This window comes from Leuciscus leuciscus, assembly GCF_965113295.1.
Source record: "Leuciscus leuciscus genome assembly, chromosome: 20".
In the NCBI taxonomy this organism is placed as follows: Eukaryota; Metazoa; Chordata; class Actinopteri; order Cypriniformes; family Leuciscidae; genus Leuciscus; species Leuciscus leuciscus.
In genome coordinates this window covers 8858899-8876053 of record NC_138744.1, presented here as the reverse complement: position 1 = coordinate 8876053, position 17155 = coordinate 8858899, and the positions used below count along the sequence as shown (strand labels likewise).

Genomic DNA, 17155 nt, shown 5'->3' with positions numbered 1-17155 from the left:
TTAATGTATGCAAATCCAATTTGAATGGCAGCATGTTTAATGCACTGCGTTTTGGCATTAAACAAACATAGCAAAACATAATTTTGTCATAAACATATGTGCATATACTCAGAACACATTAAAGATGGAAACATGTCTTAAAATGTTTGCATTAAATCTGCTGTATGGTTCTGTCATGTCGTGGAGAGGAGGAGAGGGGGGAGTGAGAGAGAGAGGGATCTGTTGATACATAATGACAATGACGCCTATGACCAAAAAGCGCTACATTAAAATCACAAAATATCACACAAACGCACATTTTTACATTCTTCGGCATAAAAGGATACTAAAGAAATGGCTAGACTTACCACATCGGGATTGAGGCGTGCTAAAATGGCGAAGGTGGAGAGTCTGTCACACAAGCATTTGGTTGTGCTGGAGTCGACGGGCACGGCTCTACAGCCTCGCGCAGACCAGGAGCCCAGCAACGACGAGCTGCGAAGCGGAGACACACAAGAGCGCGGAATGAGATCAAATCCCTGCGCGATAAAACAGCTATTTTCCCTAATCCAGAGCACACAGAGCCCACCGGATGAGAGCCGGAGCGCGAGAAAAGACAGTGAAAAGACAGATGAATGGACGATGTGATGCAGCGCACACCTCTGCTTTCTGCATGGCCAGGTTAGCTGATGTAAAAACAGCTACAAAATGTAAGAAATTATTAAGTGATGAAATAAAATAAAATAATAAATACGGTTTAAATTGCACAGCATTTAATAATAATAATACATTTACCACTATTGAATTTTATAATTATTATTTGTATTAGTATTCATTATTAGGCTGTGCTAAAAAGAAGGCACATTCTTAACCCCGGGTAAACATAATCCTGGGTTATCGTTCCAGTTTCACACTGCACACATTGTATCCAGGGTTAGGCTAATCTTGGGTACTCAGGTTATATTTCACACAATACAGTAAATACAGGGTTAACCTTCCTATCAGCTTATTTATGAAGATCTGGATTTTTAAAACAAATTAAATTTTAATTTTAATTTTTTATGTCAGCATATAAATCCGTGTTCCGCTCCGTCTCGCGCACATTTGAAAGTAGCCTATCCGATTGTTAAGTCTGACGTCACGCGTGACGTTTAGCCTTTTCCGGGTCCAAGCGCTCCTCTCGTCCAGAAATAACAATGGTGGAACCTGTACATTTATTTACGATCACGTCCTTCTTAGTGAGGCACCCTTGGCGGTCAAAAAGGGTTTAAATTCCTTTAACACCAACAGAGTGGTTAGTGTAGCTCATCACTCAGGTGGCATAATTAAGGGTAGAGTCCAGGCATCAATGAAAAAGAAGATTTACGAGGTTGAAGTGAGTTAGCTCGGGACACGGGACACAGCACTGCGGCATTGTAAAAACACTCAATAATAACCAAAACACTAGCGAAAGCGGTAGGTAGGTAGAGAGGACCTGGACTTTGAACCCGGAAAGAGTATTATCGGAGAGTGGTTACGTCACGACTTAACAACCGAATACTCTTTTGGTCGTGAGCGAGGAAAGACGCGTTTGGCGCGTGCGCACTATCTAGTGGACTTAGTTTTCAAGCACTCAAGACAGTCGAACATGTGCTGTTCTGTCTGCGCGGACACAAAGACTGCGTACAAAAACTGATAAATGCTGCCTTCGGAGGACTCATTCCAAGGTCGGAAAGCATCAAGGCACGTCCGAATGCGATGTTCATTTTACTTCCTGTCTCCTGAGATACCTTCATCTGATCGATTTTCGAAGGCAGCATAGATGTATCCTTCACTGCCTTTGATATCCCACAATCCTGTGCTTTCCATTCTGTGACAGTTGAGCTAGAAAAATAAAGATGGCGTCTGAAAGTTGCAGCTGGTCAGTTTATGTGTAGGCTACATTTTTTATCAACGTTTACCACTTATGTAATTTCTAGCGATAAATTACTATTGTAGTCATTAAATATTATCTTAGTTTTCACCAAAGCTCGCTCTATTTTGCTGTAGATCATTAAACTGTTATGCTGCCTCAGACGTACTGTTTCGAGAGATAGGCTACCTTCGTGTGCAAACGCTGCCTGCAAGTCATTGCTTGATAGTCAGCGAAGGCAACAAGTCAGCTGCCTAAGTTTTCAGACGCAGCCAAAAATTGGGTTTAACACCACAGTGTACAGGTCTTCCTGATGACGAAATTACGTCATACATGGACGTGGTCGGTTGAAGTATACTTTGGCATCACAGTTCAACGGTATTTTCACTCAGACGCTGAAACACACACACACAAAAAACACACACACACACACACACACACACAAAAAAAACGCTTTTCTGGGCACTGTAGGCTACAAAGAGCATGAATATTTGATGAGGGAAGCAGTTTTCTGTTGGTGAACAATTCACCATTCTAGCACTATCGTTGACACTGGAATTTGGTGTAACTGCCTACATTAAATAATAATAATAATAGGCCCATTGTTGTTGTTGTTGTTGTTGCACTGGTTCTAGAGCTTGCTGCATTGCAAAACACCAAATACCTCCAGTCCAAACTACACAGAATCACTTTGAAATGAAAGTTCCCAAAGGACAGTTTGGGGTTGCCTTTTCACACTGTGTTTAGCCTGCAGCAAGTCGATTTTACAAGTAGAGTAAAGAACAGTCTCTTTTACCTGTCAAAACTTTGTACGTTTATAAAGTATGGAGGAAAAGTGCAATGGAGCAGAGGATGGATATTACACTGGGACACTGAGACCTTGGCCAGAGGATAACTAGCCCCCCAACTGAGCCTGGTTTCTCCCAAGGTTTTTTTCTCTCCATTCTGTCACCTGATGAAGCTTGGGTTGCTTGTCATTGTCGCCTCTGGCTTGCTTAGTAGGGGACACTTAATATTCAACAATATTATTGGTCTGACTGTACTGACTAAGCTGGACGATGACATCATTTTTTGCAGAATTGCTTTATAGATTAAATCAACTAATTTAATTATTGATTGATGATCTTTACTGACTTCAGCCGAACAACAGCCAAAATGCATAATTTGTCTGTTATCACAGTTTGAAACAATCTGTAACATATTTGAAACATATTGTATAAAGCCCTATATAAATAAAGGTGACTTGACTTATGGAGTTAATCGTTAAAAAATAATTAGAACAGTGAGTGTCTTATGTTTACTTTATTATCTATAATTTGAAAATGTTAGATTAGCATACAATGTCCCACATGTTCATATACAGAATAATAAACAAACTAATAATTTACTGGTTAAACTTTACAATAAGGTTCCATTTGTTAACATTAGTTAACATGAACCACAATGAAAATCTCCTCTAAAGCATTTTTAAATCTTAGTTAATGTTAATTTCAACATTTACTAATACACTGTTAAAATCAAATGTTGTATCTGTTAATAATCTTAAATGGACTAAAGCTAACATGAACTAAAAATGGACAGTTGTATTTTATATGAACTAACATTAACAAAGATGAATAAATACTGTATCAAATGTGTTACCTTACTCAATGCAGACCCCAATGAATGTTCATTTTAGATCACTATGTGATTGACTGGAACAGGAAACTATGAATAATATTAAAATATCACATAATATTATAATATATGGAGAGATTAAGACATGCGCTACAAATAATGTTGTCAAAAAAAGCTGACATTTCATTGGACCCAAAGGAACATCAACTCACATCTTTCTATTCTTTGCAAGAAATTGTGTCAGTTTTATGCTTGCCATTAAACTTGCATCAAAGCAGATGACAGTAAAAGCATAAATATAATAAATACAACTAAAGAAACCTTTATTACGTTGTGGGTGGTGCCCAAAGCCACTAAATAATTAGCCACCTACACAAATTCGAATCTCATAATCTTGACGAGGAACCCTCTTGACAGCATGATTCGGCGGTGTCTGATCTGATGCTCGAATAATTATAACAAAGACCTCATATTGACATCAATGAAAGTGATATGAAAGTCATATCAAAACATACCCACTCCACGCACAACTGATCCTAATAGCAAGCCATCAATCATGTAGCATCCTCTTCATGCAGCTGTAACGGGGAGTCAATATAGTCACGCACACACACAGGCGCTTTTCCACACAGACTCAAGGCTACCGGCACCATTCCAAACCCACTGTGCGGTAGAGCTCTGCAGTCTGGGATACCCACAATGCACTGGGGCTAGAGGAGCGTTGAGGGCCAAACAGTACAGAGCTGGAAGCACGGCGTGTTGCAGCCCCAGGGGAGGGCTCAGTGTTAACATTAGCACATAAACCTGAAACTCAATATATTATCACTCACTGCACAGACACTGTGCGTGATATGATTAAGACTTTGTGTCGACCACACAAATATAAAGACAGCACAGCACGGCTGTGTAATTGGATCACCGGGCTTGCAGTCCAGCTGTAGTGTGCATGTTTGCGGAGAACATGCCAAGCGCAAATGCACAAGAAAATCATGTAAACAATTAAATATACAACAGTATATATAATTTTTTTTAAATATATGAATGCATGCAGAATGCCTCAAAGTCAAAGGAATATTGCCGTATTAACTATAAATTATTAATCCGTGCTAATTTAAAATTAAAGTGCCCTCGTAATCTTTAATCAAAATAACTTCTCCCTCTTGCAGCGACATCTCTTCTCTGATGACGTGTTTACTGCGTGAGGGAGGAACAACCTGTCTCTCACATAAGATTGCATCAATAGCAAACCACAATGATCCAATCAATTCCCGTTGGACTAAACCAAATCCGGCCCTACATTTGTTCTTGTTTGAGAAGCTGTTTCACTCGGATATACGCCACAATAGCGAAGAAAAGACTGTCGCAACTTCCGTTTCATGCCGACTTTAAAGATGACCTATTATGCTTTTTTACATTTTCAACTTTCTTTATGTGACGTTGCTGTTTAAGGCAAGACGCCCCAGGTGAATAGGGTAAAAAATACTAATATACACTTCACTAGTTGATTCATTACATTGATAACTCCAAAAAAAAAAAAAAAAATACAGGTTTTCTGAAACGCTGTTTAAATATGCAAATGAGGCATTGTCTAATTAAATATGCGCTATTTTGCATACATTTCTAGAACAAAAATCTGAACATTGAAAGCTCTTGTTTCATTTTTTTTATATGTTAGAGTCAAAGGTTTTTACAGAGGGGATTTTGAATATCTCTATGCATCACTCCACAAATCAGAAAATACTGTCAACAGCAAATAATAATAATAATAATCACATATTTTTTTTAGGAATAAAATGTATAAAATTAGGAAAATGATATATGTTCAAACCCCTCTGTGAAAACCTTCAGAATATAGATACAGTAAGAATATAAAACTGTAAAGGTTTTGTAAGTGCTACTGAAGTGGAGATTTCTGGATCAATGTAGGAGGAAAAACAAATTTTGAGAAAACAGCCTTTAAAGATGTATATTGTAATTGAAATCTACAGATGCAAATAGATAAACTGCTCTAAAAGATAGTTAAACGTGTATTTTTGGTGTTTTCTTTCCACTAGTCTGAAAAAACACTTTGTGAAAAGCCAAAAAGGCCAAAATCTCAAAATTGACAGATGCATGAAAAAACACAGTTTTTGACTGTAGTGTCGCATGATAAAGGTCTTCAAAGTTACAAAACACAAAGTCCACTCCAAAGTGAGTTATTCTCTATATAAGTGAGCACTGTTTCTGAACTCATTAAACCCTGATTGTAGTCTTGTGCTTTCTTCCAGGAACGTACATGTCACAATATTCCTAATTTAAATAATTCCCGCCCAAGGCATTCAAGCATGAAAACCTATTCTATTAGACCCCAAAAACAAAATCAAGAATTTGTAAAAGGGCATAATATGGCTACTTCAAATAAATGTATGAATGAGAAGGATCATGTATGAACCAGCAAGAAAAAAATGAAATAAATCTTGTATTGCTATGGTGTGATTGAAGTGCGAGTCAACAGAAAGCCCACACTCTTTAAAGCTGTTAAGTAAAAGACAGTCGGTGACAAGGACGCCTCCTCGCATTCCAATTTCTCTCCCAAATATGAACTCATTAATCATAGCAGCTGTCCAAGATGGATTTTAATTTTGCACCGAACACACACCAGCCCCGACTCCTCTGCCTCGCTCAATGCGGGCAGATTACATTTCACTGTCCTCTTCCTGTCTCTCACCCTCTCTCTCTTTCGCTCCCTTTATCTCACTCCTTCCTCTCTGTCACCCTTCTCCTTGTCTCTCCTTTTCGTCTTCTCATTTCTCTGCACTAATGTTTTTATTTTTTTTTATTCTTTTGTTATAAGTGGTGCCTGGTACGCCTTTGGCTTTTGTAAGAAATTGGATTTATGATGTTTTTGTCTGCTGAAAGTTAAAACGGGCAAACAAATATTTCCGTAGATTTACATACTGCATACACTGTACCATTTACAGGAATAACATAAATGCTGACTTTCTAATGTTTTTGAAAGAAGTCTCTTGTGTTCACCAAGGCTGCATTTATTTGATCAAAATACAGTAAAATATTATTACAATTTTAAATAACTGTTTGTAATATATTGTAGAATGTAATTTATTCCGGTGATGGAAAAAATGAATTTTCAGCACACATTACTTTTTTCAGTGTCAGATGATCCTTCAGAAATTATGGGTTGAACGACTTCAGATTCGACTTTTATGTGATAAAAGTTGAGTCGACGTTGACTAGTCGTGATGACGTCATTAATGAACAAATAAGCCTGAACCTTGAGCTGAGACTCGAACGCGGGTTGCCTTGTGCACAGCTATGGCATATGACACAGCGCTCATACATAACAGCTTATTTTTATCAGTTCTTTTGTCTCTTGGTCGTTATATTTCTCACAGGTTTGTGCTCGTTCTAAATCAGAGACTGATAAAGTAACACAGTAAAGATAACATTTATTTGAAAGCATTAGTGAGAGAGCGATTGAATTTGACCCTTTTCACATTTCCAGGTTTCTCAGAAGCGGTAGTCGTCATAGTAGAGTAAAATTCTATATATCTTATGTAGCCCCACCCCTTTCCAACGCTTCTTTTGTTGTGTTCTGTCTTCCGGATTGTATTTAGGTAATAATAATAATAAATTTATTTTGTATAGCGCCTTTAAAAGTAGCTTTCTCAAAGCGCTTTACAGACAAGCATAACAGCAAATGAATAAACACAATGGAAATACAAAACAAATAAACACATAAAATCAAGTTCATGTAAAAGCAATCCTAAAATAAAATGTTTTAAGAAGAGATTTAAAAGTCACTAATGTACTTGCTTCCCTGATGTCAGCCGGGAGAGAATTCCAGAGCTTAGGAGCATAGGCAGAAAATGCTCGGTCACCCCACGTACGAAGCCGTGTCTTCGGAACAACCAAAAGACCACTCTGAGAGGAGCGCAAATTGCGACGTGGTGTGTAGGGGATTAATAAGTCAGTCAAATACTGAGGTGCCAGATTGTGCAGAGATTTATAGGCCAGCATAAGGATTTTAAAATCAATACGGTACCTAACAGGTAGCCAGTGCAGGTACTCCAAGACCGGGGTTATATGGTCCCTGGCCCTGGCCCCAGAAAGTACTCTAGCAGCTGAATTTTGAAGATATTGCAATTTATCCAATGATGATTTAGAAACCCCAACTAGAAGACCATTGCAGTAGTCAATGCGCGAAAAGACAAAAGAGTTTATCAACTTCTCAGCTACCGAAAAGGACAACATAGGACGTAGCCGGGCTATATTTCTAAGATGATAAAATGATGTCTTAACTGTATTCTGGACAAAAGGCTCAAATGACAGTGTGGCGTCAAAAATGACACCCAGATTTTTTAATTTGGTCTTAAACTCCAGTGCAACGCCATCAACAGACAGAGTAGGAGACCCAACCTTTCGCAGTTGATGTGGAGATCCAAGGAGCATAACTTCTGTTTTTGAGCCGTTTAGAGACAGAAAATTATTGGACATCCAAGTCTTTATCTCAGCAATACAGTTAGAAAGATGCCCAACGTTCACTTGCTGACCCGGTCTAGTATGTATATAAATCTGTGTATCATCAGCATAAAGGTGATAGTTAAGGTTGAGAGATTGTAGTAATTGACCAAGTGGATAGATGTACATACTAAAGAGTAAAGGACCCAAGACTGACCCCTGTGGAACACCCGTATGAACAGAACCAACTTTGGACCTATAACCACCCATGAAAACAAATTGACTGCGGTCAGTGAAATAGGACTTGAACCAGTCAAGAACAGTCTCTGACAAGCCGAATACATGTTCGAGGCGATCGAGTAGTAGGGCATGGTCAATAGTGTCGAAGGCTGAACTGAGATCCAAGAGAATGAGAACGGACGTGGAGCCGGAGTCGGAGGCAATTAGTAAGTCATTAGCGACTTTCACCAACGCAGTCTCAGTGCTGTGTAATTTTCGAAATCCTGATTGATGTGGCTCACATAGTTTATTTTCAATTAAGTGTTTGTTTAATTGAGCTGCAACCACACCCTCCAAGATTTTAGACAGAAATGATAGATTTGAGATTGGGCGATAATTTGACAGATTTCTCACATCAGAATTTTGCTTTTTTAAAACAGGAGTGACTGCAGCAGTTTTAAGTGCTGCTGGCACCTCCCCAATTGATAAAGAGTCATTTATTATAGCAAGAACTGAGGGACATAAAGGACCAAAGCAAGATTTAAACAGGCCACCAGGCATGGGATCAAGTATGCAGGTGGTAGCTTTCATACTAGAAACCTGGTTGCAAAGCATCTCAGGTTGCAATAAAGTAAATTTGGATAAAGGAATGCCAGAGAACCTAGGAGTATTAACTGTAAGATCGGCAGACTGCAAGGAATGAATATTTGTGCGAATATTGTAAATTTTTTCACTGAAAGATTTGAGAAACTCATTACACAGCCAGCCAGATGAAGTCAGAGAACTGACACTATCTACATTAAGTAGACTGTTAATTGTATGAAAGAGCTTCCTGGAATTGCTTTGATTAATATCAATAATATTTGAGAAATAGGCAGATCTTGCAGTTTCAATGGCTACTCTGTAGTTTGACAAGCAATCTTTCCAGGCCTGGTGGAACACATTTAAACCAGAGTGACGCCATTTTCGCTCTAATTTCCGACACACAGCCTTCTGTGTACGCAAATCACCATTATACCAGGGGGCTGACTGTGCAAATGAAACATTACGTGTTTTTATGGGTGCAAAGATGTCCAAGTTGGCTGTAAGGACATTATTAAATACTGAAATTTTATCCTCAAGAGGAGCAGAAGACATGCCAACTAATGAAGATACAGTCGAGTTTGCAAAGGTAGCATGATCAATTGATTGCCATTTACGGAAAGAAATAGTTCGTGAAGTCTCTCTACTAGAATGAAATGTCTCAATATTAAAAAAGATAGCTAGATGATCAGAAAGTCCAGTATCCACAACAGAGAGATTAGAAAGAGATGAGTCATTTGCAATAATTAAATCTAACGTGTGTCCTTTACAGTGAGTAGGGACATTTACAAACTGAGAAAAATTAAAACAGTCCAAGAGTGATAGAAAATCCTTGGCCAAGGGACAGGCTTTCTGATCTACATGCAGGTTAAAATCACCCAGAATCAAAATTCTCTTAAATCTGACGGACAATATAGAGAGAAGATCAGCAAACTCAGACAGAAAGTCCTTATTTAGTTTAGGAGGTCGATAGATAGTGACCATGGCAGAATGGAGAGCAGAGTGAGTATCAGACACATTTAAAACAAGACATTCAAAAGTTTTAAAAGGAGGAACAGATACAGGGTGAATCTTGTATTGCAGTTTGTAAAGAACTATAATACCACCACCTCTACCTGTAGTTCGTGAAACGTCAATGAGTCCGAAGCCCGCGGGAGTCAGCTGATTAAAAAGAAAACCATCGTCCTGTTTGTGCCATGTTTCCGTGATGAAAAACAAGTCTAGCTTCTTGTCCATGATAAGATCCGCCAGCAATAGAGCTTTGTTGTTCACAGAGCGCGCGTTTAGTAGCGCGGCTTTTAAAGGGCTTGCAGACACCGCATCACAGAAATGCCGCTCGTACGGCAGAGCAGAAAAGTTAGTAAAATCAACCCCGGAGGAAGACAGTCTTGTAATCCTTCGCCGACAGTTCAATACTGGGATGGAGGACGACGAGGAAGAGATGTAGCTTCGTCCTGTGCTCCGATGAATATACCGCTTGGGCCGCAGTAATCCAGTCCTGTCACAGTGGTCATAGGTGTCCCCCGACAGATAGTAATTCCGCTTCAGGGATAAGAGCTGGCGAGAGGTGTACTGTAAGGCCATGTTCATTAAAGCCTCGTCTGCGTCAGCTCCCAATAAACCTAACTGTGAATCCACAGAGCCGATAGAAAGCAACCAGGCCAACACCAAGAAAAACAATTTCCCGGCAAACATGAAGAGAGCACACGGCATCACAACGGATAGCTTAAGATCCGTAAGGTAAGATCTTACGGATTTATGAATGAACCGCTCATTTTAAAATCTTCCCAGTCCCCTGACATTTCTTATGACATTTGTTATGACTTTCATTAACTCTACAACAAATAAATCCACTTCACCAGCTACATCTTCGAGTAGCATCTGCCTGCAAAACCGGAGGGTGCATTTTCAGGACCCCAGTTCTAGGACCGTATTTTAGGACCCTAGGTTTTTTGTGACAACGCCACCTACCGAATTAGAGGACCAGCGAAGATGGATGACAATCAGAGTGTGAGTATCAAATGTGAATCACTTTTTATTTCTTTAACTTTAAAAACAATTGTGATGCATTTCATTGGAAAGTTAACGTAGCCAACGTGATGGTGATTTGTTAAATAGTCTTAAATGCATAGCCATCATATTAGCCTCTAATGCTGTAAAATGAATTGTTAGCAGTAGCACAATATAGAAGCGACGCGGCACGCTCATTTTTCCAGGCGCGCCTCTGTTCATGGTTGCATAGCAACGACAGACTCCACGGGAGAGCAAGCGTTTGTGGAAAGGAGAAAGCGGTACGAACTGCGAAATTTATACCGAGAACCATGGATTTTCACTGGTATTGGTACCGAATACAGAAATTTTACAGTAAAAAAAAAACAAAAAAACATTTGATTGATATCATTATTTTTGTATCGTATAGGTGTGTGCTGTGTGCACTCTGTGGTAACTAAGATCTTTTAAAGGGATAGTTCACTTTGAAATTCATTTTTGGTATGTTTTAGCTTACCTCAAGGGCATCCAAGATGTAGGTGTCTTTTTTTCCGCGGTAGTTTACATTTTTATATTTTTAGGTCAAACCGTTCTTGTCTGTCAGTCATATAATGCAGGTCTATGGTCACGGTCTCAAAACACAAGCACAGAGTCCAAATTAAAACAATTCCCCGTCGTCCAAATTAAACAATTCCCCATCGTAAGTACACATTGATGGCCTGAGACACGAAACGAGCGGTTTGTGTGAGAAAACGAATAGTATTTATATCGTTTTTACCTCTTATACGCAGACATGTCCGAGTGATCTGATCTGACGTGTACGCAGACTGGTGCATAGATATATACACTAGATGTCACCTTAAAGACATTCGTTCCAATGAACTGCCGTAGACAAAGCGACATCTAGTGTATATATATCTATGCACCAGTCTGCGTACACGTCACACACCAGGATGCGCGAGCGCCCTCAGATCACTTGGACGTGGCTGCGTATAAGAGCTAAAAACTATATAAATACTGTTCGTTTTCTCACACAAACCGCTCGTTTCGTGTCTCAGGCCATCAATGTGTACTTACGATGGGGAATTGTTTAATTTGGACGACGGGGAATTGTTTTAATTTGGACTCTGTGCTTGTGTTTTGAGACCGTGACCATAGACCTGCATTATCTGACTGACAGACAAGAACGGTTTGACCTAAAAATATCAAAATTGAAACTACCGCGGAAAAAAAGACACCTACATCTTGGATGCCCTTGAGGTAAGCTAAAACATACCAAAAATGAATTTCAAAGTGAACTATCCCTTTAAATATGAAATTTTAAATTAGAGAGTAGAACATGTTCAACTAAATGTTCCTTATTTAATTCACTTCTCTTTCTCTCTCTTAGGAGTCAGTGATGATGTTGTCCATGAAGTTCTGTCTATGTGGTTCACGTCATGAACAAATTTGTTTTTGTGTGTGTTCAAGTTCAGTTTGTTATATATTAATTTGTAAAATATACACAATCTTAAATCTACCCCCAGAGTCATCCTTGTCTTCCCTCTGTACTTGAAAATGTGGTTGATCTAGTGACCGAAATGACTATAACATGATTCCTTCCTTGTTTATTTTACTTGAGTTATTATATTATGCTACTTAGACCCAATAATTTCTCAACATTCCTAGGAACCAGGTTTAATTTTGCAATGAAGAAAGTAGTATTTGGGTGTAATAAAACTTTAAAAAAAAAACTCAAACTCTAATGTAGTTAAAACTGGGTGGAAATGCTGCCTTGGTGGCACTTTTTTCGGTCCTCCAAAACTAGGGTCCTGAAAATGCGTTCCTGGGACTGCAGTTCTCCAACTCGGTAGGTGGCGCTGTCACAAAAAATGAGGGTCCTAGAAATGCGGTCCTAGAACTGGGGTCCTGAAAATGCGGCCTCCGGGACTGCAGACGGATAATATTGAAATCTTCGACCGATGCCATGGAAATATACATAGCTATCGCAAAAAACTCAAAAAACAAAAGTGCGCTTGTTTCTCTAGCGGTGAATGAGAGACTACATTAAATATATTTTTTTGGTGTTCCAATTTGCTCAAATAGTAAAAGCTCCACAATAGTTTTTTACAGGAGCTAGGAGCTTTATACAGATTTTTACAGGGAATGCCATTGAAAACACGGCAAGTCTATTCCTCACAGCCTCGCTTTCATACCTGTCATGATGTTGCTCTGAATAAGGTCTATTGGGTGTGAATTATGTGCTATCGGAATTATCGTAAATACAAGTTTCCTAGTTAAAAATGTAACATGAATGCCCTTTAAAATCGTATTTACCCATGGGAAGCTCGGGGATAATTTTTTATTACCCAAGTTTCTGAGTTGCCATAAACTTAAAACATGGTGGAGGGGAGAACAGTTGCTGCTGTGACTGCTATTCTTAATTTTTTTTCCACGAAAGCTACACCACCTTGTCTTGTTGTTAAATTAGTGCATATTTACATATCAGAATAACCATTTGAAGAGTATTGTATGTTTTATACACAGCAAAAATAGCTTGTATTTGACCAAAATTCCACAGTCATCAGCAAGCTATCTAGATAGCCCTGTGATTGTTTATATGGTTGTCAATGAATGGGACGTTAAATATAATTTTGGCTTTGATACGATTTTTCCAATATATAGGCAAGAATAAACCTGGTGTCCTCAACGAATCCTGTTCTTTCCGACAACAAAACATTTGAATGTGACGAGATCGTAATCACGACTTCAGAAGTGGGAAATAGGAAATTTACAATATGCACGTGAAGGCAGCATTAATTCTACCTGATAGCGTCTCTCTACTAATAGAGAAGCTGTGGGTTTTAGTTACTAAGAAATATGCTAGAACTTTTCAGTTTCTAAGCAGTTTTATTGATAAATCACAGAACAGTGTTGACAATACATTTCTGCGCTCCTGAATGTTTCTGTGCGCATGCGATCTGCACGTGATGTGCGAGCTACTGTCTGTGTGTATGCTACAAGACAGCAGACCATTAGTTTAGAACTGCGTTTAATACGTTTACAATAAGCTGTTTAAAACGTGCATTCACCTGATACATTTTGAGCATCCAGATGGTATAATCAAACATAACTTGTGGATCGCTCTCGGAGAATGCATTTATCCGTCATTTTAACAGTTGGAAACGGAGCAAAAGATTTCATATCCTGTTGCGCCCTCTATAGACCTTATTCACAGCATCGCCATCTTTGATTTTTAACGGGAATGAAAGTGATGCTGTGAGGGATATACATACATCTCTTTAGTGGGTTATGCTGTTATTTAAGAGGTTTTTGGATTGTTCTGCTGACGAAACACTGCAAAAATATCTTTCCTAAGAAATTACAGTAGACTTAAAATACCCAAACAATATGAGCTGTGGAAAAATAGAAGTAATCTAGGAGCTTCATACAGCTTTTTACAGCGGATGCTATTGAAAACACGGTTAAAGCGTCATGGCAGAGCAAAGTCGCCTAGTGTGCAACCCCTATCAGAAATCATTATAATATTCTGATTTGGTGCTCAAGAATTTTTTTTTTTTTTTAACAATGTTGAAAATGTTTTTTCATGCTTCATATTTTTGTGGAAACCATGATGAAAAAAATGTCCCTTTAGGATTCTTTGATGAACAAAGTACAAAAGAACAATTATTTGTATACAACACTAGATTTTTTTTTTGTAACAATGTAAAATGCTTTAATGTCACTTTTGATCAATTTAATGTATCCTTGTTAAATGATAAAAAAAAAAAATAAAAAAAATAAAAATGCACTGACACCAAAGAACACCCTGAACTGCACAGCAACACACTAAAAACCACACGAAGCACCTTAGCAATGGCACAGCAATGATAACCCCTAACCACTAGCAGCATCAGTTTTGCACACACACTTTCTTCAGATATTTTTTTTTTATTCTATTGTTCTCTGTCTTTTTTCCCCCTTGAGGCAACGTCAGAAAAAAACTTTTTATATCTGTAACATATCTATATGTATCTATCTAAATGCAAATGTTCCACCTACACTGCATTAAGTGCTATGGGCACAGACTAGTCTTTCACAGTTTTAAAAGACAAAAGAGAGCACAAACAGATGGATGTGTAGGGGGTGAAAGTACAAGCATGACCAGGAGGCCCACAGTTCTTTGTTAAAGTACAAAATAATTCTGGTGCTTCTCTGTCTGTCTCTTTCAATAGAACCTTGCTTCAGAGACGCAGTCTACATTTTTTTTCTTTTTTTCTGGCTCTCTTTGCAGAGAAAGAAGAAATTATTTTCGGTTCATGTTTGCAAATGAAACTGAACTTATTCTCATGGTAATACATACTGATTCTTCTATTTCAACTCTGCACTGTGTATTTTGAATGTGACAATAATAATTCAGATGTAAATTCTGCAGCTGAAGCACTTAGAGCGACGCTGTCATGATTGACCTGTTATGTTTCTCGACACTGGTAAAGACGAACCAATCATGTTGGTGATAACAGGCTAAGCATTCATTTATTCAGATGACTGAGATGATTATTGAGATGACAGGATGGATTTGCATTTGAATGTCAGGTGCCAATCCTTTTACCTAATGATATAAGCCTTTATATATAGTGAATAAAACTCCCTGAGATCTGAATGCAGCTTATAGGAGGATTGTTTTTTTGTTTTTTTAAAGAACATAAAATGAAAACATTTGATTAATTCTACATCTGTGTAACTGCTATTTCTTTAACACAGTCAGGAAATACATACTTTATAATAAAAATAATGATAACACTTTATAATAAGGTTCAATTTGTTAAAGTAAAAATATGATATAATGAATAATACAATAATTTACAGCATTTATGAATGTAGGTTAATGTTAATTTCTACATATAAAATGACTACTGTTAACAAATTGAACCTTATTGTAAAGTGTTATTATTTGTATAAGTATAAAGAATTAATAATGAATAATACAATAATTTACAGCATTTATGAATCTATAGTTTAAGGTTAATTCATACATATAATACACTTTTAACATGTAAAGCTGTATAAATAACCATACAGTTTAAAAGTTTGGGGTCTGTTTTTTTCATGTTAAAATTTCTTTTTCTCAACAAGGCTGAATTTATTTGATCAAAAATACATGAAAACGGTAATATTCTGAAATATGATTACAATTTAAAATAACTGTTTTCAGTTTTATATATTTTAAATTATATTTATTATAATTAATTTTTTATATAGGCTTGCTCGCTTCAGGTTGGTGCAGAGTTCCTGCCTCAAGTGGAGGAGTTCAAGTATCTTGGGGTCTTGTTCACGAGTGAGGGAAGGATGGAACGGGAGATTGACAGACGGATCGGTGCAGCTTCTGCAGTAATGCGGTCGATGTACCGGTCTGTCGTGGTGAAGAAGGAGCTGAGCCACAAGGCGAAGCTCTCGATTTACCGGTCGATCTACGTTCCTACTCTCACCTATGGTCATGAGCTGTGGGTCATGACCAAAAGGACAAGATCCCGGGCATGTCCCACCGGGAGGAGACCTCAGGGACGACCTAGGACACGCTGGGGGGATTAGGCTATGTCTCCCGGTTGGCCTGGGAACGCCTCGATATTCCCCCGGAAGAGCTGGAGGAAGTGTCTAGGGAGAGGGAAGTCTGGTGCTGGGTTCCAGTCCAAAATTGTCATTCCCTTCACTCGCTAACTTCCCTCCGTCTCGTTCACTCGGATGTACGTCATTGCATACGTTTTTTTTTTTTTTTATATATATATAATTTGTTGAATTCAGCATCCAAATGTATATAGGTGTATTTGGGTTGTTTTAAATAAAATAAAAAGATATCATTAATATATCATAGAGTTGTTTGTTGTGGTGGTGATTAGAAGAGATTTGTGGTGACGTCACAATCGTACTGCATTGTGGGACATATAGGTGCCTGAAGTGTAGGCCTATATGAAGTAGACTCGCTCCCTCTGTCAAAATCGAGGGAACGAGGATCTATCCATATAACTTCCCTCGTCCACTTCACGAAGTGGAACGCACTTCAAAATGGCGGCAGGGATTCCCCCGAGGGGAAGTGCTTAGGGAAGTTCGCAAGTGCGTGTCTAAAAGTGGACTGGAACACAGCCTGGGCGTCTCTGCTTAGGCTGCTGCCCCCGCGACCCGGCCCCGGATAAGCGGAAGAAGATGAGATATTTAGTCAAATACATATACTTTAAAAAAGCAATTTATTCCTGTGATGGCAAAGCTGAATTTTCAGCATCATTACTCCAGTCTTCAGTGTCACATGATCCTTCAGAAATCATTCTAATATGCTGATTTGGTGCTTTTATTATTATCAATGCATTTCGTAGCATTATACATGTATTTACTGTTACTTTTGATCAATTTAATCCTTGATAAATAAAAGTATTATTTCTTTCATAA

At 38.3% G+C, this 17155-nt stretch overlaps 1 protein-coding gene across 15 annotated transcripts in view; it reads right to left on the bottom strand.

The window, feature by feature from the left end:
• adgrb1a (adhesion G protein-coupled receptor B1a) overlaps nt 1–17155 on the bottom strand; it is a 106649-nt gene that overhangs the window by 27448 nt on the left and 62046 nt on the right. For all 15 annotated transcript variants that reach the window (XM_082149300.1, XM_082149305.1, XM_082149307.1 and 12 more), the window contains one exon: nt 348–474. In XM_082149300.1, coding sequence (XP_082005426.1) covers nt 348–474 — 127 coding nt within the window. The remainder of the gene's footprint in view (nt 1–347; nt 475–17155) is intronic.